The following is a 25348-nucleotide window of genomic DNA, read 5'->3' as shown; positions in this document are numbered from 1 at the left end:
ATAGATGCATGAAAAGATGTTCAACATCACTCATCATCAGGGGAATGCAAATCAAAACCATAATGAGATATCACCTCACATCTACTAAAATAGCTATTATCAAAAAGACAAGGAGGGCACCTGGGTGGCTCAGTGGTTGAGTGTCTGCCTTCCAGCTCAGAGTATGATCCTGGGGTCCTGGGATCGAGTGCATCAGGTTCCCCACAGGGAGCCTGCTTCTCCCTCTGGTTATGTCTCTGCCTCTCTCCCTGTATCTCTCATAAATGATTAAAAAAAAAAACTTAAAAAAAAAAGAAGGCAAAGAATAACTAGTGTTGGAGAGGATGTGGAGAAAAAAGGAACCCTCTTGCACTATTAGTGGAAATGTAAAATGGGGAAGCCATTGTGAAAAAAAGTATAGCAATTCCTTAAAAAATTAAGAACAGAACTACCATATGATTAAGCTATTTCATTTCTTGGTATTCATGAGGAATACAAAAATGCTGATTCAAAGAGATATATGCACCTTATGTTCATTATTTACAATAGGCTAAAAATGGAAACAGTCTAAATATCTATCAGTGAGTGAATGGATAAAGATGTGGTATGTGCATATATATATACATATATATATGCAATAATAATGGAATATTACTCAGCTCTAAAAAAGAATGAAGTCTTAGTGTTTGCGGCAACATAGAAGAACCTTGAATCTTAAAAGTACTATACTAAGTAAAATAAGTCAGCCAGAGAAAGACAAACACCATATGATTTCACTTTTATGTAGAATCTAAAACAACAAACAAACAAACAAACAAACAAATAAAATGAAACAAAAACAAACTCATAGATACAGAAAAGAGACTGGTGGTTACCAGAGGGGAAGGGAGAAGGTGGTGAGCAAAATGGATGAAGGGCATCAATTATATGATGATGGATGATATCTAGATATCTTGTGGTGATACCTGATAGTGTATAGATAACAAATTATAATGAATTATAATGTTGTACACCTGGAACTTATATAATATTATATATTGATTTGACCCAGTTAAAAAAATTCTTGTGAAAAATTCTCTAGTGTTTCACTTCCAGTCATTGCTTTTCTACTGGTTAAGTAGAAAAGGTTACTTTCTCTGGCTTTACTTTATTTATTTATTCGTTTGTTTGTTTGTTTGTTTGTTTATCTTAGCCCAGACCAAGTGGATGGTTCAACTTCTGAGAAGCCCAGGGCTTTTGGAAACATTTCAGACTTTAATTCTCAACTTCTTTTTTTCATCTGTATCATCTCCTGTCAACACAAGAAGCTGCTCCTAAAATGAGGATAGGAAAATTTTTCTTATCTGCCTCAACGGATTGATATGAAGCTCAAAAGATAATGAGTATGAAAGTGTTTCGGAAGCCACAAGCCATTAAGAATGTTTTAATTCCTATTATATTACTCTGTGGTATTATGACTAAAATTCTATTGCTTCTGAGAAACAAGTCAGTCTCTCCGGCTATCAGGATGTCAATGCCATTTTGTGATAGTGGATTTGTAGATTGTTTTATTATACTTTGGGACAAAAATAACACAGTGCCTTTCCCTACTCCCTAGACAGAGTTCAGGTAAGACAAATGGCCTCCCTTTAAATGGGCAATAAAGAAACAACTACTTTCAAAGAGCTCTGCTTCCTATGGTTCTCGGTGGTGTCATTCTCAACTGCAGGGAGTCTTCGGACCATCCACGTTGCTATCTGTCTTTCCAAGAGGCCTACACCAGTGATGCCTAGACAGGAACTAGGCACAGGCAATGAGCCAGAATGATTTCAAAGGGAACCCAGGTTAAGTTATACATTGTTTCCTGGTTGGGGTAACCCAACAGCCTGCATCTACCGGGGACTTTCTATTACCTGCTTGCCAGCTGAAGAAACTTTTTTGCCTTATATTCTATAAATAATCCATGATTGAGAATGCAAACCAGTGAGACATGCACAACTATAAGAGTGTCAGGAGGAACTGGAAATCACATCTCATGACACTTCTCTGATCTTACCATTTAGTGCCAAAGTAACTCATATATTCATTTATATTTAAATAGGTTATTTGGAACTAATCTAAACTAACTAATCTAAACACACACACACACACACACACACACACACACACACACCTCTAAATAACCTAAGTCATTAAGGTTTTTTACACAGTCTTATTATATTGTGGTTTATTTGCTGTGATTAAGTTGAATTTAATTGCCCAAGATTTTTAGTCACATTTTTGAAGTTTTGTTTTACTTACATCAGTGAGGATTACCTTTGTCTTTAGATGCATTCTAATGTCTAAAAAGTCAATATAATAAATCTGCAGGCAGGCTGTTTTCCCAGATTACCACTCCCTAGGAGGATGAAGAATTCTATTAGCTGAGTCAGGTATGATGCTGATGGTAGAAGGAAGCTGTGCAGAATAGAGAACTTTCCTTTTAGCTTCCCTCAAAGTGAGGCCAAACCTCCCAGCCCTTCTCAACTAGAGAATTTCTGAAGTTCCCTTCCAGACTAAAAGTTCTAAAGGGTAATGAGACCTCCTCCTTAATCACCAATGGGTTGATGTTCTGCCAAGCAAGATATGTGGAGGAGTCCATAAAACTCCCCAGGGTCCTCAGGGACAAGGAAAGGAATTTCTTTCCACGACTGGCTTCCAGTCGCTGTCATGTTTATCCACTGCCTTTGCTGGCCTACTATGATATTGAGAACAATCCAGAAGAGGATCTACTTAGATGTCAGTGGAAGCAAGCCCGTGTGTCATTCCAGTATCATACTCATGCCTTCCAGAGAGTTAGATGTGTGAAAACCTGCCATTAAAATGTCAGTGTTAAAAAAATAAAACAAATAAAATAAAATAAAATAAAATAAAATATAAAATAAAAAAATAAAAACGTCAGTGTTCAGGCAGCCCAGGTGGCTCAGCGGTTTAGCGCAGCCTTCAGCCCAGGGTGGGATCCTAGAGACCTGGGATCCAGTCCCACATCGGGCTCCCTGCATGGAGCCTGCTTCTCCCTCTGCCTATGTCTGTCTGTCTGTCTGTCTCTCTCTCTCTCTCTGTTTCTCTCATGAATAAATCTTAAATAAAATCTTAAAATAAAATAAATTGTCAGTATTCTATTTCCACAATTAAGAGAGCGAGGAGGAAGAGGGTGGGGGAGCAGGAATCTACCTCACCTTGCATCTTCAGGGGTCAGCTCTGGTCTCATTTGGATTAAAGTAGGCCTGTGGATTGACACAACCACTGATCGTGAAGTTAAATCACTCCAGAAACTTGTGTTTAATCACCTTTCCCTCCCATGAAGTTGAGCGAGGCTGGAGTGGGTGCTGTCTTGCTGCCAAATTGATTCAAATCCCTGGACAAAACTTCCAGAAGAGCTCCTCAAATTCATTAGCTCCCACCGCTTGTCCAAATTGGGTCAATTACACACCTGGCTAGAGTCTGGGGCCCTATCTGGAACAGGCTCAGCCCCGACTCTGCTTCAATCTGTACTTACCACCCCCATCACATCCCCCTCCCAAAAGAGGGGGCCTCTTGGAAGGCGAGGCATCCTCTTCCAGGGCAATTTGCTGAGTGATTTTTGAAGATTTTGGAAGACTCCCTGGACATGCATATTACGAGGACAGCATCTGCAGTCAGCAGAGTTGACGTGGAAGTCTCTCCCTGCCACTGACTCCAAGCAGAGATGCTCTCATGAAAATATCTTGGCCTTTAGAGCTAGCTGAAGGCCAAAGAATCCTAAGTTAATTCGAGAAACCTGCAATGACCTACCTGCAAGCAGAAGAGGAAAGACTTTCCAGTCTTTTTTAAATTTTTTTTCTTCTATTTATTATTTATGATAGTCACAGAGAGAGAGAGAGGCAGAGACACAGGCAGAGGGAGAAGCAGGCTCCATGCACCAGGAGCCCGACGTGGGACTCAATCCGGGGCTCCAGAATCGCGCCCTGGGCCAAAGGCAGGCGCCAAACCGCTGCGCCACCCAGGGACCCCTGCCTGGAGCGGCTCTAATCACAGCTGACATTTCCTGAACGGTGATGATGATGATGGTGATAAATCAGAAAGGCCGCTTAGACATTTTTCCAAAGTCAAACCTGTCCGTTTGATTCCAGTCTTCCTCCTTAGATGGAAACGAGGGGCTTCTCCCAAGGGCTCTGTCCCCAGGAGGAGTGGCCTTCGCTGACCCGGCTGGCCTAGGGGATGAACCCCCTGCGGGACCAGGGCGGCCGGCCGCGGAGCCCAGCGCGCAGCTGGCGGGGGCAGCTCCTCCCAGCCGCCCTGCCCCTCGGCTCCCGCGGCTCAGCCCCTCCACCCCGCCCCCCGCATCCCGGGAGCGTCCCGAGCATCCCGAAGCTGGAGTTTCCTGCCTGGGGGAAGGGGCCCGTGCAGATAAAAGGGGTGCGGAGGGCTCGGGGAGCTGCAGTGCGCTGGAGCTCCGCGCGCCGCCCCGCCCCGCCTCCAGAGCCCGCGCCCCGTGCAGCGCCCGTGGCCGCGATGAGCCTCCCGCCCGCCCGCGCCCCCTGCGCCCCCCGCGCCCCCCGCGTCCCCCGCCTGCCGGGCGGGCTCTGCGCGCTGCTCCTGCTGCTGCTGCTGACGCCGCCGCGGCCCCTGGGCAGCGGTGAGAGCGCGCGGGGCGCTGGGGAGGGCGCGGGGCGCTGGGGAGGGCTCGGGCGCTCGGGAGGGCTGGGGCGCTGGGGACGGCTCGGGCGCTGGGGAGGGCTGGGGCGCTGGGGGCGCGGGCGCTGGGGAGGACTCGGGGCGCTGGGGAGGGCGCGGGGCCCTGGGGAGGGCGCGCAGCCCCGACCTGCCCTTAAGGGCGTCTCTCTCCGTCCCCAGCCGGCCCTGTGGCTACCATCGTGAGGGAGCTGCGTTGCGTGTGCCTGACCACCACTCCGGGCATTCATCCCAGGATGATCGCTAAAGTGCAGGTGGTCGCCGCCGGCCCCCAGTGCCCCAAGGTGGAAGTCGTGTAAGTCCTCGCGCGCTGCGGCGACCCCCGCGACCTCCAGCGGAGAGAAGCGCCTCAGCCCGAGTCTTCAGCCCTCGTGGCCCAAAGGCTCATCTTTTGTTGTTGTTGTTGCTGTTTTCTGCAGAGCCACCCTGAAGAACAGGAGGGAAGTGTGCCTGGACCCAGAAACCCCAGTGCTGAAGAAGGCCATCCAGAAGATTTTGGACAGGTGCACTGTTGCTTTCATCTTGGAGCTTTTTAAATCTCTTTTGAGGGTGCAGACTTCACAAGATTTTTTTTTCCCCTCTGCGTGGGATTTGCCTACCACATTCCAGATCCCGCTTAGAATAAAAGACCCAAGAGAAAGGGGGAAAGTTGGGGGATTGCCTAAGGGATTCCAGAGGGCTCGTCACTGAGAAGTATTTCTGGGGTTAATAGTCCTTGAGACCGCCCTTGGCTTCTTCCATTGATCTGAAGCTCAGTGTTTTGAAAACAGGTTGGAGCAGACAGGAGGGTGGAAATTGGTTGAACTGCTGTGATTCTTTTCTCAACAGTGGAAGAAAAACTAATTAAGAGAAAGGACCGTGCATTGGAAGAACTGCCCAGTCCCTTAGAAGCGCTTTCGAGGTGTCTCGGGATTCCGTGAAGACAAGAAGTGAGGACGAGGTTTCGCGGACGAGTTAGGCTCCTTCCTAAATTCCCCACTGTGGGGGAGGGGATGACCTATATTTGTCCTTCCAGTTTAATACTCAGCTCATGAAATATTTGACATAGTATTTATTTGCCGTTATTTTATCTGCCATGCTATCGAAATCTTTGGCGATTCACTAAATTGTGAGTCAAGAACCAGTGCTTCCTAAGCTTCCAAGGTAACAACTTTATTTTTAGAACGCATTCCTTATGATATTATGAGAAGGCTGTGAATTTAATATGTGAATGATATTTCATTAGATGCAGTATATGGAGATAAATTGTTATCTTCACTCCTCAGGAAATAGGAAATACTTTGGTATCGTTTCTTGGGGAATATGTTAGGAGGATGCTCTTGGCTCTGGGATGCTAAGTTATATTGCCTTAAAAAGCTGGTGTATCATGCAGTTATGTGTATAAAATATAGTTCCTTATTTAGAACTTTTAAACGTTTAAGTTCTATAAGGACTAATATAATATTTTCCTATACTTTTAGACATCTGATGTCTTCTTAGTATGGCATAATGTCATGACTTACTCATTAAACATTGATTTTATGGTGTGTATTAACCATTTTACTAGGAATACTATAATTCTAGTCACTAAATATATGTTTTGGATAGATGAAAAAGCTAGGAAATAGGCAAATTCCCTATTTCTAGTTTTTATGGAAATGCATTATTTGCATTTTTTAGGAATAAAAGCAAATTTAACAATGATTTGTACTCAGCATGTTTTGAAAATACATGTGAGCTATTTAAATGTAGATTCACATTTAATTTACAAAAAATATACATAGGTTAAGGATTTGACGATTTTGTTGTAAGGATATTATCTATTATAATATATGTTATATTATCTATTATCACACTCACGGGGATGCCTGAGTGGCTTAGCGGTTAAGCGTCTGCCTTTGGCCCAGGGCGTGATCGTGGAGTCCCGAGATCAAGTCCCACATCAGGCTCCCTGCATAGAGCCTGCTTCTCCCTCTGCCTGTGTCTCTGCCTGTCTCTCTGTGTCTCTCATGAATAAAATCTTAAAAAAAAAAAAAAAGACCTCATACTTACTACGTGAAAATAACTTTTTTTTTTGCGTGTCACATTGGTTTATAGCACTTCTCTGGAAAAAAAAAGATTTATAAAATTTATTTTGGTTGTTTCTTCCTTCTTATACTATTACAAAGTTTCTATTGTCTTTAATTCCACATTATGTTAAAAATAACTATGCTACCTTCTGACTAGCAGAGAGGACCCTCATTTCCCAGGGCCATTGCATTAGTTCCACCTTTCTCCAAGCTTAGGCCCCTTCCAGTTACTCCTTCAGAGCCCCAACAGCCTTCAGGTTGTTTAGAAAACACAGATTTGGGATGCCTGGGTGGCTCAGCTGTCGTGATCCTGGAGTCCTGGGATCTAGTCCTGCATTGGGCTCCCTGCAAGGAGCCTGCTTCTCCCGCTGCCCATGTCTCTGCCTCTGTGTCTCTCATGAATAAATAAAATTGTTTTTAAAAAAAATGAAACCACAAATTTAAGGTAATACTTCCTTACCTTAAATTCTTAATGGGCTCCCTGTTTTCTAGACATATCACAGTTGCAAAGGATGGCAGATTGGATTCTGTCTCATGAGGCCACCCTTGCTGATTACTACTTCAATGTCCCCATTTCCCCTGCATCCGTGCAAGTCAGGAACTCAGTCCCCTAACTGTGCATGTTCTTTGCTGGGTCCACACCTTTGATTGTGCTAGCACCTCTACCTGGAAGGGTCTTTTCACTTTCCGCCTATAGGAGGAAGCTTGCTCATCCTTTAGAACTCAGCTCAAGCAATGTTTCCTTCAGGAAATTTTCCATTGACACTCCAGGAGGAACTCCTGGTTTCCATTTTGCTGGCCTCCCAGCGTCTTCTAGGTATTTGAATTTCTTTGAATAGCAAATATTAGTATTGGGGGGGGGGGGGCTGGTTTGTAGGCTTCATTATTCTACAAGTTCTCCTAGATCCTCAGCCATATGTCATTTATCTCTGCCTCAGTACCTGAACACAGGGTGGCCTAATGAGTTCATAAAGTATCGTGAACCTCAGGTTCAGGCTGTGTCCTAACATCAGTAACCTGCTCGACTGTGGTGGTGAAGAAGTTATAATTCCTTTATTCTCTTTCCTTCTTTTCATCTACAAGTAATCCAAAGACAGCTTTGGTAGGTTCAGTCCCCTCAACCAACAACAACCGCCTCTCAGTTTTACCTGGCTAACTCCAGCCTTACTTCCAGATCAGTTTATCTGTCACCTAGGGCCTCACTGGTCATTGCCCTTAACCAGATGAAGGCCTCTTTTATATCCTCTCATATCATTTTGTTCCTTTCCTTTTATTTTTTTATTTTTATTTTTATTTTTTTGTTCCTTTCCTTTTAACATTTTGTCACTGACATGACTGTAGAATCCACGGAGACATTATATACATGTGGTCATTTACTTAGTGTCTATCCAACTTCACTGTAAGCTGTATGAGGTCAGGTATATGCTGGTCACATTCATCTCTCTTTTTAGGACACTGCCTAGCACATAGTAGGTGCTTAAGCAGAAGAATGTTCCAAGCTGAATGAGACCCACTGTCTCTCAGGATCAAAACAATTTTGATAAACCTGGTGGTTCAGTGGTTGAGCGTCTGACTTTGGCTTAGGACATGTTCCCCGGATCTTGGGATCAAGTCCCTCATTGGGCTTCCCACAGGGAGCCTGCTTCTCCCTCTGCCTCAATCTGTGTCTCTCATGAATAAACAAATTTTAAAAATATTTAAAAAACAAACAAACAAAAACTCCAGCAATTTCATGTAAATAGCTCATTCTTAGGAAAAGCAAGAAAATGGAAGAAAGGAAACTAATCCAATTGATATGCATATATATACATACCTCAACTGGATTAATATATATGTTTATACTGACACATACGTATTTATTAGTACATACTAATGTATTATCAGAAAATCTATATCTAAATTATGTTACTCTACATCTTTTCATCTCTCCTTATATGTAAAATACCAATTAGATTCTTATATGTTATTAACATATTAATTAATATAGTATATTAATTATAGCAATATTTCTATATGGCAGAAAAAAATGAAAAAAGACAGGAAGATAAAAAGATATGGAAAAATTCAGAGGTGATTTGCTGACAAAAGTTTTTAGCAGTAGAGAAAAGCACAAACTACCTCCAAATTTTTTAAAAGATCATTAAACTTCTGTGGTATCTTTTTACTTTCTCTAACCTTTTTCCTTTGAACCTATGAATCATACACTAGTATTAGGAAAACTAACAAAACAAGCCAAATTACCATAGATGTGCAGACTATAAATTTCAGTGTTTTAAACAATCTCTGATTTTTCGTATCAGTCCCAAAATACTCACTAAGTGCCTGACATTAATAAATGAAAGCATATTACATGTCCTTTGAAAAGGTGAAATGAATGTTCTGTGAAGAAATAAACATTACTGATTACTTTTTTCTTTGTCATCATTCAAGACCTTTGTTTTTCCAGAAGCAAGATTTGTAGGTTTAGTTTGTTTACAGACCACAGAAGGAGTCCTCATTTGCAATTGTTTGCCATACTCATGTTATAATTCATTGTTCTAAAAAAAAAAAAAAAAGATTATATCACTGAGGGATGCCTTCAGCTCAGCTCATGGTCCTGGGGTTCTGGGATGGAGCCTCATTGGGCTTGGGGTATCTGCTTCTCCCTCACCCTCTGCACCTCTCCCCCCAGGTTGTGCTCTCTCTCATGCTCTGTCTCTCAAATAAATAAAAACTTTTTTTTAAACAAAGATTCTATCACTGAAATATATAACCTATCCAAGAACCTCAGTGACAGCTACTACTCACTAGCCCTACTATTACCATTGATCCTGCCACTAGCAAATTCAAGGATTAACATGTTTGGGGAAAATTAACCCAGTGAAGGTCTTCTAGGGATATACCTTATGTTTTCCTCATGTAAACTCCTAAACACTACATTCCTTCTGTTATCCACCTGAAACTGTCAGTTATGAAATCACTAGAACTTAAACAAAAGGTCAGCGAAAATATCTGTTACTGCCCCAAACCAGACAATTTTCCATGTTTAATTAAGGCCTTTCATTTTACCACATTTTCCTGTTTGCGTCTGGGTGTGACACATTCACATAATCCTTCAATTCCTGAAGGTATGACAAGATCTATGATCAAATCTGACTCGTGGCTTTGTTATTCTATCATACTTTTAATTCTTGTATAAGGAAAAGAATTGGTGTGGGTAACTCTCATATTGTACGCAACTTCAAAAGTCCTTCCTGGATGTTACAAATTGAGAAATTGTCCACACAAAATGAGCACCTGGGGATTTTGATTTGCCTCCCGCTGAATCACAGAAGACAAGCAGAGTGCACATGATTCTGATTTTGGCTGACAGTCTCGGTTTGCTTTTAGTCAGCAGAATTAATATCATATTCCCGAAAAGGATTGTTCATAATGACATAGAAAGACCTGGAGTTTACGTGTAAAATTTTGTTTCTACAAAGTCTAGAGCTCCATTTCTTTTTTAAGATTTTATTTATTTGACACAGAGAAAGAGAGCACAAGCAGGAAGAGAGGCAGAGAGAGGCAGAGGGAGAAGCTGACTCCCCCAAGAGCAGAGAGCCCCACTTGGGGCAGGATCCCAAGACCTAAGATCAGGACCTGAGTGGAAGGCAGACCCTTAACCTACCGAGCCACCCAGGCACCCCTTGAGTCTCGTCTCTTAGATATTGAAAATTTTCAAGAACCCCTTCCTCCTCTCAAAAATCCATATTCTCCATAGATGTGATTCTGCTGCCCCATCAGTGTGATGCTTGTTTTCTGACCCACCTCTAGGTTGAACAAAGAAAAAAAAAATGGCTAAACCATTTCTAGCCAGGGAGGCCAGTGATCATTCTTTACCCTTTATGGTACAGTACAAAGTCAGAGTGATTGTGTTTCAAATCTCATTTTGAGCACTTCCAGCTATTTGACCTTGGCAATTTATTTAACATCTCCATTTTTCAGTTTTCTCATCTGTAAAATCTGTACAAAAATATCCAACTGACAGACACCAAGGGCTAATCCTAGAACAAAGTAGATACTTGACAATTAGTTCCTCTCTCCTATTTCAAACTCAGAAAACTAGGGCCCTGTAGTTTAAATGCCATCATTTTTTCCCAACAGTATCTATATTCTTTCTGTTGATGCATGAATGATTAATGTTTCGTGCACCTAAGAATTTGTTTCCACCAGTTTTTGTTCTTTTTTAGGAAGGTTCTGGAAACAATGTATACATACTCTTTCTCTGTTTTCTGTCATTCATGTGTTAGCATTACCAACATGTATGGTGTGTTTTCCTTCTTATAAATATTCATCCATCAATACCCATTTGTTGATAATCTTGTTAGGTACTAGACCGAGTCCAGGAGACTCATTATATGGAAATGACAAAAATGAGAAGCCTTCGGCCTTGAGGCCTTTTGGCAGCCAATATACTGAGTTCTCTCTGACAAAGCTTTACTTGGATGCTGAATGAAAAGGGACTAGCTGGGATCCCTGGGTGGCTCAGCAGTTTAGCGCCTGCCTTTGGCCCGGGGCATGATCCTGGAGTCCCGGGATGGGGTCCTGTGTCGGCCTGAAGCCTGCTTCTCCCTCTGCCTGTGTCTCTGCCTCTCTCTCTCTCTCTCTCTCTCTCTCTCTGTCTATCATGAATAAATAAATAAAATCCAAAATAAAAAGAAAGAAAGAAAGAAAGAAAGAAAGAAAGAAAGAAAGAAAGAAAAGGGACTAACTTTTTTTCAAGAGGAAGGAAGAGTCTCTTAGGTGGGATTCCCTGGAATCCAACTCTGAGAGGACCTTTGTGTGCAGGAAGTTTACTGAGGAAAGCTCTAAAAATTATCATCTGTCAGGAAGTAAAGAAACGGTGGGGTCAGTGGGGTCGCAGGAAGAGCTGCTGTTACCGCAGAAGATTCAGGGGATGCTCTGAGAAGCTCTGGAGCTGGGGTAGCCTTTCAGAGCTATTCTGAATTGAGGCAGGGGAGCAGGCCTCTGTCCCTACTGACCAGTCGTTGGATGCTGCTACCTCTGGGCAGATGTGCAGGCACAGCTTGGGGTGAGACACTTCCCTCAGGCCCTGGGCTGTGCCCGGAGAAGGCCTCCTTGGGAGCAGCCTGCGGCCCTCGTTCACAGCACTGGACCCAGCTCTGGTGTAGCACCCGGAGAGAGGCTCCTGAAAGGGAACGACCTAGGAGGTGCATCCGAGCTTCAGGGCAGAGGAGGGGAGGGCAGGAGGGGAAGGAAAGGTCAGAGAAGGGGAGAGGCAGGGAGGAAAGGAGGGGTGATGGAGAGGGGGTGGGGTGCAGAGGGGACAAGAAGGAGAGGATGGGAGGAGAAGGAATAGGAGGAGAAGGAATAGGAGGAGAGTTGAGGACTTGAGTCTTAAATTTTCTTTTTTTCTCTCTTTTCTTCTATCCTTTCCCTTCCCAGCTCTCCTGTCTCCTCCCTCCCTCCTTCTCTGTTTGCCTCCTTTCTACCTTCCTTCCAGCTCTTCACGTACTTCTGAGAAGTAAAATAATGCAACTTGACAGAGAAGAAGCAGGAGGATGAAGGTGCCCTGGCAGGAAGCTGGGCCAGCAGCCAGCCCAGGGCCCTCCCCCGCAGGGGTGGAGGTCTCAGCCTCTCCAGGGGTCCTTGACTACACCTACTTCAGTGAGGTAGAAGAACCACTCATTAACATACAGAATGATCAGAAATAGTAAATTGTTGCTCTAAGCCACTAACTTTGGGATTGACTTGTTACATAAGAATATCATTATACAGTTGATGTTCAATGGATGATATTCATCAAACATAAAGTTAAAGTGAAAATTCTCAGGCCTGCAAAACCTTGCAGTGAGTGAGCACCCAGGAAAGCCAGGCCACTCCATTCTTTCCCCATCCTCCTTCCTTCCCTCTGCCACCCTACCCTCATTTCACCTCTGGCAGTATCCAGCCTCAATTGACTTGAGTGCCAGAGTAATTAAGGTCTGGATCATTCTTGTCAACTCAGAATGATACAGAAAACTTACTTAGTTTCAGCACATAGAGGAAATCTTTCATTGGCTAGTATTTTAATTTATTGTTTAAGGCACTCGAACAACAAGACCTAAAATTGCATTCTCCCTAAGATTTTCTGTACCAATTGCTTTTATGATCAATTTTCAAATGATAGCTTATTTCTTTCATACTTGGGAGATGCCAGTTCAAAATCTTTTGTGTAAGGCAGAGTTAATGTATGTCTTAACTTTCATGGATTATGCTCCTCCAATGTCTTTAGATATTTTCTTTTAAAATAGCTAACAGATAAGTTGTTTTGAGCTATAGAAAACTTGCTAGTTTCCTGAATGACTCTATGACTCTGCTATTTATACAATGACTTAAAGGAAAAAAGAGATAAAGTAACTCACCACAAAATGAAATGAAATGAAATAAAACAGCATGACAATGTCAGATTGATAAAAAGGCTGTCAAGTTTATTTTAAAACCTAAGAATCTTGACACTAATTTCCGAGCATTTGCTTAAACATACTATTTTGTATAAGCCGGCTTCTTTTGGTTGAATAACTGATTTCAAAATATCTTTTATAGTACAAGCATAGCAGATTAGTATTGCTGTTCCCATTGCTTTGCACGAATATTTGAGGTGTCACTTTTAAAAAAGAAATAGTTAAGTGACCAAGTCACACAACAAAGAGAACTTTTAAACACCTGGCACAGAGTAGATACTTAATATTTATCGAATCAGTGAAAACTAGCAAAATGTTATGTACCTCAAATGCCGACTAATAGGCTTGTGAAATTTTAATGACTCAAGAAATTTGTTAATGCTTCCTCATGAACCTTGCTGACAATGTGTCTTTTGTGACAAATTTGTTGATTAAGACAATGACTTAATGATACTCTGCTACGTGCCTACCTCTTTCCTGGTACTAAATGAACCAGGAAAGAAAGCCGGATAGTGTGTCTATGAGGGGAATTGTGTCAAGTGAAGCCAATAAATACAGCAAAACAATATGTTGGGGGATATGGTGGATGGAAAAAGAAAGATACTATGATACTTAAAAAAAATATCTTTGTATCTTGCTCTGGAAGTGGTTTCAAGCTTACATTTGAATAAAAATATCTCTGACCTGAGAATTAATCACATTTCAATCACAATAATGGGGAAAGAGGATCAAGTCATAGCTCAGGGAGAACTAGGAAGAAGTCCACTCTCCTTACTCTGCTTCCTGCTGAGATTCTCTCCGCAATTCTCTCCACATCTGAGCTTTTTCCTTTTTTTTTTTTTAATTTTTTTTATTATTATTTATTTATGATAGTCATACAGAGAGAGAGAGAGGCAGAGACATAGGCAGAGGGAGAAGCAGGCTCCATGCACCGGGAGCCCGATGTGGGATTCGATCCCGGGTCTCCAGGATCGCGCCCTGGGCCAAAGGCAGGCGCCAAACCGCTGCGCCACTGAGCTTTTTCCTTGAGCTTGTTTCTTAGACTATGAATTTCTGAGTTGGGAGAGGTGGAAAATCATTTTAAGATGTTCTACTGCTCAACTGGAAGTTACAAGAAGAAAACAAATGGGGTGAGAAAAAGAAGAAATACACTTACAAAACGGGGCTTATGAACTTAAGGAGGTATCGTCAGTCAGTCAGCCACTGTTCCACAACGGGGAAATTGGCTTAAAAGTTAAAAAAAAAAAAAAAAAAAAAAGATTGGAAAAAATAATCTACTGTATTCATTCTTTTGATTAAAAAAAAAGTAGTTTTGTACATTTGAATATTTTGAGAGTTTCTTTCAGAATTTTAAAGGTATAAAAAAGTAGGCAAAAAAAGGGAAGTTTAAATAATAATGTATAAGATTTGTACATAGTTGAATAAGAAGACAGTTTGAAGCCTGAACTCTATCCTTTATTCCCAGCTTTTAAATCATCTTTTTTATCCCTTAGATACTTGGGACCACGTGGAGTTCATTTTGAGGATTGTATCTGATTTGAAAAGAAAGAAGGGGGATCCCTGGGTGGCGCAGCGGTTTGCCGCCTGCCTTTGGCCCAGGGCGCGATCCTGGAGACCTGGGATCGAATCCCACGTCGGGCTCCTGGTGCATGGAGCCTGCTTCTTCCTCTGCCTGTGTCTCTGCCTCTCTCTCTCTCTGTGACTATCATAAATAAATAAAAATTAAGAAAAAAAATTAAAAAAAAAAAGAAAGAAAGAAAGAAGGGTGTCCGGGTGGCTGAGTGGGTGAAGCGTCTGTCTTCCTTTGGAACAAGTGGTGATCCCGGAGTCCCAAATTGAGCCCCTTGAGTGGGGGGGGGGGCTGCTCAGTGGGGGGTCTGTTTCTCCCTCTGCCCCTCCCCCTGCTCCTTCTCTCTTTCTCAGTCTCTCCCTCACACACTCTCTCAAATAAATGAATGGAATCTTTAAAAGAAAAAAAAAGGAAAGAGAAACTTTCCTTCATCTGACACACAGCCATTAATTTACTCACTAATACTGTTTAGGACCTACTATATATTGCATCATCCCACACACCTAAGGACAAAGCATTCCAAGAAACCTACGGCACGCCTCTGCTTTCTTTCTTTCTTTCTTTCTTTTTTTAAGATTTTATTTATTTATTATTTACTCATGAGAGACACACAGAGGGAGAGAGAGGCAGAGACACAGGCAGAGGGAGAAGCAGGCTCCACGCAGGGAGCCCGACGTGGGACTCGATCACATGTCTCCAGGATCACACCCTGGGCTGAAGGCAGCGCTAAGCCACTGAGCCACCCAGGCTGCCCACGCCCCTGCTTTCAAAAGTGTACAGTCCACTTGAGGAAGCAGGTCTTATAGGATAAATAGAGATCCAGGCAATGCTATACACAAGCCAGCCTTGTGATGTCTAAGTCTGCCCTCCTGCATCTCCCCCGGGCTTTGTCTGTATCATGTAGGGTTTGAGAACGACACCCACAGTTAGGGTCTGAGAATTGAGGAATAGAGATTTTATTGCAAATTTTAATACAGCAAAACTGGAAACACCCTTGAGGTCACCAATAAGAAATTGGACAAAGGATTGTCCCTGCCATAGAATGTCGTGCAGCCATTAAAAAGGATGGGGCAAAACTCCATTGGGGTAGCATGAAAGAATGCCGAGGACACATTTTTGAAGGAGAAAAGCAGGCTATAAAATGATCCCATTTCTATTAAAAAGTCTGTGTCTACCTCTATCTTATACATGCGTTTCTCCATGAATGATGTGTGTGTCTCTATGTAGATGCATGCATACATGTGTATATAAATGCAGATAGAATAGAAAACTAAAGCCAAATGGTTGCCAAAGGTTTCCATTGGAAAGTGAGGACACAGAATAATGGTGAAGAGAAACTTATTCCGCATACATCTGCAGTGTATGAATCTTTTATGAGAAATTATATTACATATTTCCCTGTAATATTAAAAATAAAAGAAAAAACAAATACGCTGAGTCTTGCTTTTTAAGGTAGGCTCAGATGGCAGAAATAAGCAGTTTATTTTATAACACAAGGAAGGATGAGTTTGTTTCTCTTCTAGTTTCTGGATGAAATGATAAAAAAAATAATAATACATTTGGGAAACAGAAAGCAGCCCATAAACTAATATGTACAAGGCAAAGTGAGCCTTTTATGGCTATTAGCTCATATTTTAGCCACATACTACAAACAAATCCTAACATTTATCAACAGCCAAGTTAGAACATCTGCCTTCCTTGGCAACCAGAGAGAACCCCATATTTATGCTTTCAGATAGTCATAAAGTGTCTCAGAAGCCTACCAATTGCCTGTAGGAAAGGCAGGGCATCATCTACACAGTTATACCCAGAAAATATGTGTAATACTTCAGTCTAGTTCTTACCTTCCTAAGTGGGAGGTAATATTTGTGTAGAGGAGATAGGGACTGAGAAAAGGAGAGGGAGGCTACAAAGGGAAGCAAAAATGAAATTTAGCAGGAACCCTGCCCCGCCTGGTGTTTATCTGAGTTGGGCACAACTTGACCACCCTTCCACATGTATCTCCATACACCCTCACTTCTCCTTCCCTATCTTTTTTCTCCTTACTAGCATTGAGGGAGCTTGTATAAAAGGCATCAGGAGAGCATGAAAAAGCACATTGTTGCAGACTCCTGGGCAGCAGTTCACCCTCACTCTGAGGTCTCCTGCCTCTAGGAACAGCTGTAGCTTGGTCTTCCCCACCATGAACCTCAGACCTAAGGCCACCTCCTCCTGTACCAACGCCAGCACTCTCCAGGTCCTACAGGGGCTGCTACTGCTGTCCGTGCTGCTGACTACACTCATCCCCTCGACTGCTGGAGAAAGTAAGAGAAAGGCAGGAAAACTGAGGGTGGGGTGTCTGCTGCTGTGCAGCTGTGGTTGCTTCTGCTGCAGCAGTGTATGGGGGAAAGCCTGCCCTGGTTCTCCTGGGGCTGGAGACGGTCTTTATACTGATAACTCTAAGTGGCGAGGTTGTGCTTCGTGGGCACTTAACATGTGCCAGGGGCTCTGCTTAGGTACTTGACCGAAGGTTTGAAGATCATGTACGCAGTGGCTCTGTGAGAGCCAGCTAACGAATAAGGGTACTAAGGAAATAAGTCAAGAGATAAGGTCTTCACCATAATCGTGACCACTAATAGAGCCACATTTTCTACTCCAGCTAAGGGTGTGGACTGTGAGCGGTTCTTGGAACTTCGCTGCCTGTGTACAAAGACTGTCTCTGGCATTCATCCAAGTAACATCCAAAATTTGGAGGTGCTCAGAGCAGGACCCCATTGTGCCAACGTCGAAGTGATGTAAGTCCTTGCTTCCATATCATTGTCTCATTGAGAGTTAGGGAAACCTCTCCCCATGGATCCCTTCGGAGAGTCATGGCAGGACACTCACACAGAATTCCTTTTTTTTTTTTTCTTCTTAAAATTTTATTTATTTATTCATGAGAGACACACAGAGAGAGAGAGAGAGAGAGAGAGAGAGAGAGAGAAAGAGGCAGAGACACAGGCAGAGAGAGAGAAGCAGGTTCCATGCAGGGAGCCCGATGTGGGACTCGATCCTGGGACTTCAGGATCATGCCTTGGGCAGAAGGCAGGCGCCAAACTGCTGAATGAATATTCTCAGGCGTCCCTCACACAGAATTCCATTCCCTCTTTCAGAGCCACGCTGAAGAATGGGAAGAGAATCTGCCTGGACCCAGAAGCTCCCAAAATCAAGAGAATAGTCCAGAAAATTTTGGAAAGTGCTGAGTGAACGGCATGACCTGTTCTCATTCTGTCAAACTCTTTTATCCCCCACGAATGGTAGGAGTTTAAAGGCTTGACTCTTTGGAGTTCTTATTTATCCAAAATACCTATTTGCATTGTATGAAACTTTGGATATGTTTTCTATTCTGCCTCAAAAAGTCGCATGGTATTCTGAGAAGGTTGCTTCATAGATGCAAAGAGAAGGCGACAATAAGCAAACTTACATTCGAAATATAGTGTATGGTTTATTCTCTAACTCTTGGTTAAATGTGGCCCCTTGCTTTACATTCCTTTATTTAAAATTTTCTTTTCAAATACTTGCATGTGTCTTAACTTATCTGGTTGTACTTTACTAGTTAGACTAGCTATGCCCATGATGATTAACAGATTCCATAATGGTCAATGATATTAGGAATTGCACAGAGCCCAGATAGAGCATTTGTTCAATAAATGTTTTTAATTAATTTAGGCACGTAATAGAGTTTTTCATTGTCTTAATCTTAGGATGTCTTCTTTCAAAGCATTTTCTGAAGAGCTTTTAAGTGTTTATTTTAACCTTCAAACCCCAAAATAATAAAGTTGGATAATGTGAGTCTTGTAAGCAGAGGTAATTTATTTTAAAGAGAATATATTTAATCCTAGTGGAATAAAAAATATATGGTGAAAAACATTAATATTCAATATTTTTAAAAACTTCAGTATTTTCAATAATAATACTCATAACAATACAGGTTCAGTATGGTGTTAAATGTTTTAACCAATCATGTTTCTATATATTTGCATTCACTTAATATCTGCCTGGTTACAATTTTAGTATTAGATTCAACCTTGTGAATGAGTGAAATAAAAAATGTAAACCTTATCGGACTTCTAATTACTATTTTATAATCAACAGAACTTTCATTCTTTTTAAAATTGTTTTTATTTGAATATAGTTGACACCCAATGTTGCATTCATTTCAGCGGAGTGATTACACTTCCCAATACCTTATGCCGTGTGCACAAGTACCATCTGTGGTGTTATGACACTGTTACAACATTATTACGACATCATTGACTATATTCCCTATGCTGTGTCTTTTGTTCCAATGGTCTACTCATTCCATAACTGGAAGCCTCTACTTCCTGTACCCCTTCATCTGCTTTGCCCATTCTCTTCCCCTTCCTTCTGGTATTTCTTAATCCCTTAAATTTACACCCACACTATTCTTACACAAGTGTTAACAGGAAATCAAAATTTGTTATTGCTTTGTTGTCATATATTAATTTTAACAGAATTGTTGGAGGAAAAAATGCCTTAATTACCTTTTTTTTACACCTCAGCATTCCACAGTATAGCAAGCAAAATGGCTAGTTGATGATTTGTGTCATTTTAAATGTATTATAATAACAGCTGAACTTTATTGATAAGTTTCAATATACCAGGCATATTGAGTGTTCTGTAAGAATGAATTAAATAATTCTCACAAGATAGCTGTGATCTGGTTAAGAGGACATCCTCTGCAGAGAGAATAATTGGATAAATAACTCTACCACTCGCTAGCTGTGTGACTTTGGGAAAGTTGCACGACCTTTCTGTGCCTCAGTTTCTTCATTTCTAAAAGGAGATAATAGCATTATTTATCTCACACAGTTGATGTGAAAATTAAGAGTTAATAAATTCAAAGGGCTAGAAGTAATGCATATCACATTATAGCCCATATATAAATGGGTAACTATTTGTTTTTATTACTATTAGCATCCCAGATGTTATAGGGAAGAAAACTAAAGTTCAAAAAGATTAGGAAATTTCTTTCAAGGTCAGATAACTAAGTAGGTGACAGAGTGGGGGTTTGAAACTCTGCTTTTAACCACCACACCACTCTCCTTGATTCTTCGTTTTCTAGTAGAGATTACATAATATATCACGCAATGTCACTGGCAAACAAAATAGGACCTGATCATAGTAAGTAGCCTACTGTGATGATTATAGTAGAAGAAATAAGGTCATCAACCCCAACCTCTGGATGGATTTTGGGGAACATTCATGTATTAAGCATTTAGTTTACAAATTTTATATATTAAGATCTCTTTTTATTATCTTCTCATCATAGGCTCAGTAACTTAAAATGTTTTGTCTACAAAATAAATGTATTTGTTAATAGCTAACAATTTTGTGTATATATATATTTATTTATGACATATACATGTAACAAAGCAGTAAATGGGGATTGCAGTCATTTTCATTAGTTTTTCTCCAATAAATCAAAATAGTTCAGACATCTCATTCATTTCTATAGTGGTTTCCTACTGAGATCCAACAGCGCCAGCTCCTGAGACATGACACAGTTTTTTCACTGCTATACCTCCTAAGATGGAGATGTCTTTTATTTTTGTGTACACATGTTAAACTGTTTCATTTAATGCAGAGAAAGAATAATTTAATTGCCACTTACTACTTCCTGCAAATACTGAAATCCATGGGTAAGTTTGCACAAATCCAGTATCCCTCCCATTCACATCCCAAACCATCCCTTCTGTCCGCTCCCTCTGCCACGAACCCTATTTGGGATCTCAAGTTTTAATGCAATAAACTTGTCTAATTTATAGCATACTCTGTATTAGCCATTGCTTTGGATGCTGGATATTCAAAAAATGTAAGTCACAGAGAATTGTCCTTGAAGCGATCACTGTCTAGTTGGAGAGGCAGTTAGGTTGAAAAATCATCACAACCATGCGAGACACATACTAAAATAGAGACATGCTCTAACTGCATGAAAAAAACAGACACATAAACAAGTCAAAGCCTCAGCATCATCATTGTCAAAATTTACTATCTTCATGAATATAGTACTTTATATCAAGTCCCTACCCATGTGCTGCAAGAGTGATAAATGTTATGATCTCTCTCACCTTATAGAACTTTCCATCTGGGGAGACAAAACATTTTAAACACTTTCAAACACTCACAAACATGCATATACATGTGTGTATAATGTACATATGTGCAGGGCACCTGGGTGGCACAGTCGGTTAAGCATCCAACTCTGATTTTGCTCAGGTCATGATCTCAGGGGTTGTGGGATGGATCCCCACATCAGGCTCTACACTCAGCAGGGAGTCTGCTTGAGATGTTTCTCTCTCCTCTGCCCCTCCCCCTGCTCATGTGTGCTCTCTCTCTCTCTCTCTCTCTCTCTAAAATAAGTAAATAAAATGTACACGTGTGCACTTTTGGAAGATCTGCGAGAAATCGCAAATACATAGGGTGCTACAAAACACAACAGGGAACACAATTAGCTGTAGCTGTCAGGAAAGGCCTCTTGGAGGAAGTGATGTTAGGCTGACACCAGAAATTCAAAAAGGACTTGGTCAGCGGATAGACAGGCGGTGGGTGGGACACTAAGAGAAGGAACACTGTAGGCCCAGGAAGCAAACTGCACACCCCTGCAGAGGTCTGGTCCTGACGAGCATTAAAAAGCCAGCCGGGTCCATGCAATGGGCTACTGATGCCCTTCCCACCGCTAATCAGTGTGGGAGAAAGCTTTTGGCTTTGAGATGACGGTATACCTTGCCCTAATCAAGAGCCCAAGTCATCCTTTTTCAGGAAAGGGAAGATGGTTCATATTGATCCCTTGACCTTTCCTGTGTGGGATTCTGTTGCATATGCTCCATTCACTCTTCTGAATCTTTTCCACGTGCCACTCCGTGATGCTCTGTGTCCTTCTGAGAGCAGCATTGCTCTGGCCAACAGTACAGCCTGCCTTAAACTGATGCCCAGTACTGGTCCAGGTCACAGCAGGCCTGCAAACTCCCCTTCTTCATCTCATTTCTGGGCCCAGACCAATGGAGATACATCTAAGCACCAAGTTTCTACAGAAAGAATGCCCTCAAATATGACTTTCACAATTTTTCTCAGAGTGAGAGGATAGATGAGGATAAACAGACTTTGCTCCCTAGAGTTTATCGGGTGAAGGCTGGTAGGGCGGCAGAGATTCTGTACAAGAGAGACTGAGGGAGGCCTCCACAGCCGGGGCAAATTCAGAACTAAGTCATCATCTAAAGACCACACTCAGGGCAGCCCAGGTGGCTCAGCGGTTTAGTGCTGCCTTCAGCCCAGGGTGGGATCCTGGAGACCTGGGATCGAGTCCCACCTCAGGCTCCCTGCATGGAGCCTGCTTCTCCCTCTGCTTGTGTCTCTGTCTCTCTCTCTTTTGAATAAATAAGTAAAATTATAAATAAAAAAAGACCACATTCAACTTTTTACCAGCAAGGAAACAATTGCTAAGGACACACCTTTAACGAACACAGCCGCCCAACCCAGCTGAGTGTAATCTGTAGGAAAGGCAGGTGGGAATATGCGGTTCTTCAGTCGGGAATCGGGAGGAAACAGCCTGGGTCAGGTGTGAAGGTACCAGTTCTGACCGCAGAGAAGTCTACAACAGCCACCAAAGGCCACATGCAGGCTATGAGGTCCAGCGCTGCTTCTGACTGCACCCATGAGTTCAGGTTGGGGTTGGGGATGAGGATCTTGCTCTCACATCCAGCCCAGACAGCTGGCCCCCGGCCCCCCCACCTAATCTTGGCTGCCCAGAGCCCAGCTCTTCCGTGAAGTGTCTCAGCCTTCCGGACAGTGGGGATAAAACAGGCCTGGAGAGGCTCGGGAGCCCCCGGCCTGCAGAGCCCCAGCCCCGCCCCCCCGCCACCCACCCCTGCCCTTGCACTCGGGGCTCCGGCTGACACCTGCCCGACAGGAGCCTCGCGGCGGTGCCCGCGCCCCAGACCCAGGCTGGGCCCAGGGCTGCTGCTCCTGCGGCTGCTGGTCCCTCCCTAGAGGTGAGAGCTGGCGCGGGGTGAGGGCAGGAGCAGGTGGGGCGCTCCGGGCCTCTGTCACCCTCAGGGCACTCCCCGGCGTGGGCCCTGTGCCCGGCAGCCCCTGACGCTTCTCTGGGGGACACAAGATTCGTGGGTGAGGAAATGAGAGCCAGACGCGGGGACACACCCCGAAGGTAAGTCTGGGGGTTCCCAGAGCCAGCGGCCCCTTCTGCGCCCAGGGGGCTCGGACCGAGACCAGGACCAGGACCTGCGCTGCGCCTGTATGAGGACCAGGGCCCTGGCGCCCCCAGGCCCGGCAGCAGCCCGGAGGTGACCGGTCCCAGCCACTGCCCCACCCCCGGATGATGTGAGGCCTGGAGCTCGCTGCTTGGCGCGGCCCGCCCTCCACCTCCTCCGCACCCTGCCCCCTCACCCCGCGCCTCCCCACCCCGATCACCCCCCTCCTGCCCCCCTCACCCCGCGCCTCCCCCCATCACCCCCACCCCTCCTGCCTCCTCGCCCTCCCTTCACGCGGTGCCTAGTCCCATGTTCAAATCCATCCCCTGAACGACGCGTCTTTCCCTGGCAGAGCTTCGCTGAACAATGGGAGGAAAATCTGCCTGGACCCCAACGCCCCCCTGTACAAGAAAATAATCAGGAAGCTTTTGAGGAGCCAGCTGGGTGCCTGATTCTGCACCTTTGCGCCGGAGGTTTTTTATTTTTGTTTTTTCCTCAGCCACCTAACTGTGGGAAAATCGTCTGATGTTTCTATTATCCTTCAAGTGCTAAATAAATAAAATAAATCCACTTGCGGTACAAACGGTTTCTTATCAGAGCAAAGAAATAGCGTCAGCTTGCCATAATTTCATTTAAAAAAAAATTCCAGAATTTTAAGCAAAAATACATTTGAAGGAAAGTTTAGTTTAATAAAGACCTGCTTCACTTGGTGTTTTGCATTGACTAATACATATTTGCATATTGATATTAATCACTCTTAGATGTTACTGGCTTTTTAAAATTAATCAGTCAGATTCTGCTTTTATCCCCTTTAGATTTATACTCTATTCTAGTATTAAAAGAATTAATAAAAATGAAACTAGGATTCTCTACTACTTAATAGAAATATATGTATACTCTCCAAAGAATTATACTAAAATATTTTACTCTTTATTGGTGACATTGACATTTCACCAAGGTGAAATGTTAAAAGTGGTTCCTATACCCGCATTATTGCCTCTAGTGAATCCTGCCTTTGGCAAATCCGCAGAACTGGTTCTTATTACATTTCATTTACACACCATGCATGCTGCTCTAGGCGCACAAGTGTCTCGAAGAGACGTTTCCTTGGTACCCTCACTTTCAGTAGCACTTTATTGCAGTCCACCACCATTCCATGAATCCCTTAACATTGGAGAAATCAAGACTGTATGTTAAACAGCTGCGGAAACTAGGAGAGGCGCAAGATTGTGCTTTCCTTCTTCCTTCAGGAAGACATTACTATGTTTTGGGGAGACAGGAGGGTGCTGCCGATGGGCATGTTAGTCACCTGCTGCTTCTGTAACTAACTGCCAGGAACACCATGGCATAGACAACACAGATACATTATCCTACGGTCGTTAAGGTCACAAGTCCAAAATGAGGCTTACAGGCTAAACTCAGGGTGTCCTCAGAGCTGCGTCCCTTCTGCAGGCTGTAGGGGAGACTCTGTCTCCTTGTCTTTCTTAGCTTCTAGAGGTCATCTGCAGTCCTGGACTGGTGGCCTCTTCCTCCACCTCCAAACTACATCCTTTCCTCTCTCTGCTCTAACTCTTCTACTTATACTCTACTTGTCTCTAAAAAGAAGACCCTTTGTGATGACATTGGGCCCACCTGGATAGTCCATAACAATCTTCTCATCTCAAGATCCTTAACACATCTGCAAAGTTTTTTTTTTTCTTCCTTGCCCTATAAGGTGACATTTTCACCCATTCCAGCATGGTGCCCAATGCCATGCCACACTTACTTCCCCCCTGTGCCTGAGTCTCCTCATCTGTGAAGTGAGAGTAGTATGAGCATATACTTCATAGGTGACCATGAGGAATTAAATAGAAGATAGAGGCAAAACGCTTAGCATCGTTCCTTCTGCAAAGTCTATGCTTAAGATTAGCAACTATACTTATTACTGTTGCTTTCAATATTGCTGTCAGGGCCGCATCCCAGCTAGTCTGGAGGGTGGACTAAGGTATTCAGCAGGATGACTCTTGGTGAAAAGCAGCAAAATATTGTGATAGGATTAAAAGTTCCTTAAACTTTGGGAAAGAAACATTGGAAGTGGAGTGTGGGTAGTAAGACTGGTTTTTTTCTTTGCTTATTTTCCTTTTACAGCCTGCCTCAAACAACCTACTTAGTTAGATTCAATAATCTAGGTTGACTCGAAGGGCCCAGGTAAATTTTGTGAAGTCAACCCAGGCTGGTCCCATGCAAATCCTTCCTTCAGAATTGCAGGAGAACTCTTTTAAGTGGCCGCATTTATCAGCAATGACATTGGGAGAAAACTTCCCTGCCAGGGGAAAGCCCAAATCAGACAGCACCTTCCTACAGCTTCCTGCTCTAGGAACATTTATGGAGTAATAAAGTTTGAAGGTCCTT

At 43.0% G+C, this 25348-nt stretch overlaps 2 protein-coding genes across 2 annotated transcripts; both read left to right on the top strand.

The window, feature by feature from the left end:
- The first annotated feature begins 4197 nt into the window (after positions 1-4197).
- LOC140596285 (C-X-C motif chemokine 6-like) lies at positions 4198-6688 on the top strand. The gene is made up of 4 exons (XM_072744872.1): positions 4198-4615; positions 4834-4966; positions 5091-5174; positions 5500-6688. Exons 1-4 carry the CDS (start codon positions 4198-4200, stop codon positions 5516-5518), a joined length of 654 nt encoding a protein of 217 aa, XP_072600973.1. The 3' UTR covers positions 5519-6688.
- Positions 6689-16761: 10073 nt separating this feature from the next.
- LOC112909240 (platelet basic protein-like) lies at positions 16762-20080 on the top strand. Its single transcript, XM_025985096.2, has 3 exons — positions 16762-17014; positions 17350-17485; positions 17843-20080. The coding sequence occupies exons 1-3, from the start codon at positions 16894-16896 to the stop codon at positions 17934-17936; spliced, it is 351 nt and encodes a 116-aa protein (XP_025840881.1). The 5' UTR covers positions 16762-16893; the 3' UTR covers positions 17937-20080.
- The last annotated feature ends 5268 nt before the right edge of the window (positions 20081-25348 follow it).

The sequence above is a fragment of the Vulpes vulpes genome, chromosome 2 (genome assembly GCF_048418805.1).
Source record: "Vulpes vulpes isolate BD-2025 chromosome 2, VulVul3, whole genome shotgun sequence".
Lineage (NCBI taxonomy): Eukaryota > Metazoa > Chordata > Mammalia > Carnivora > Canidae > Vulpes > Vulpes vulpes.
Note: the sequence above shows the minus strand (reverse complement) of the source record. Positions and strands in the feature narration are given on the sequence as shown.

Coding starts and splice junctions, on each gene's coding strand:
- LOC112909240 (XM_025985096.2), top strand. CDS start 16,894: ATGAACCTCAGACCTAAGGCCACCTCCTCCTGTACCAACGCCAGCACT. Junction 17,015..17,349: donor CCCCTCGACTGCTGGAGAAA/GTAAGAGAAAGG, acceptor TTTCTACTCCAG/CTAAGGGTGTGGACTGTGAG. Junction 17,486..17,842: donor TGTGCCAACGTCGAAGTGAT/GTAAGTCCTTGC, acceptor TCCCTCTTTCAG/AGCCACGCTGAAGAATGGGA.
- LOC140596285 (XM_072744872.1), top strand. CDS start 4,198: ATGAACCCCCTGCGGGACCAGGGCGGCCGGCCGCGGAGCCCAGCGCGC. Junction 4,616..4,833: donor GCCGCGGCCCCTGGGCAGCG/GTGAGAGCGCGC, acceptor CTCCGTCCCCAG/CCGGCCCTGTGGCTACCATC. Junction 4,967..5,090: donor TGCCCCAAGGTGGAAGTCGT/GTAAGTCCTCGC, acceptor TGTTTTCTGCAG/AGCCACCCTGAAGAACAGGA.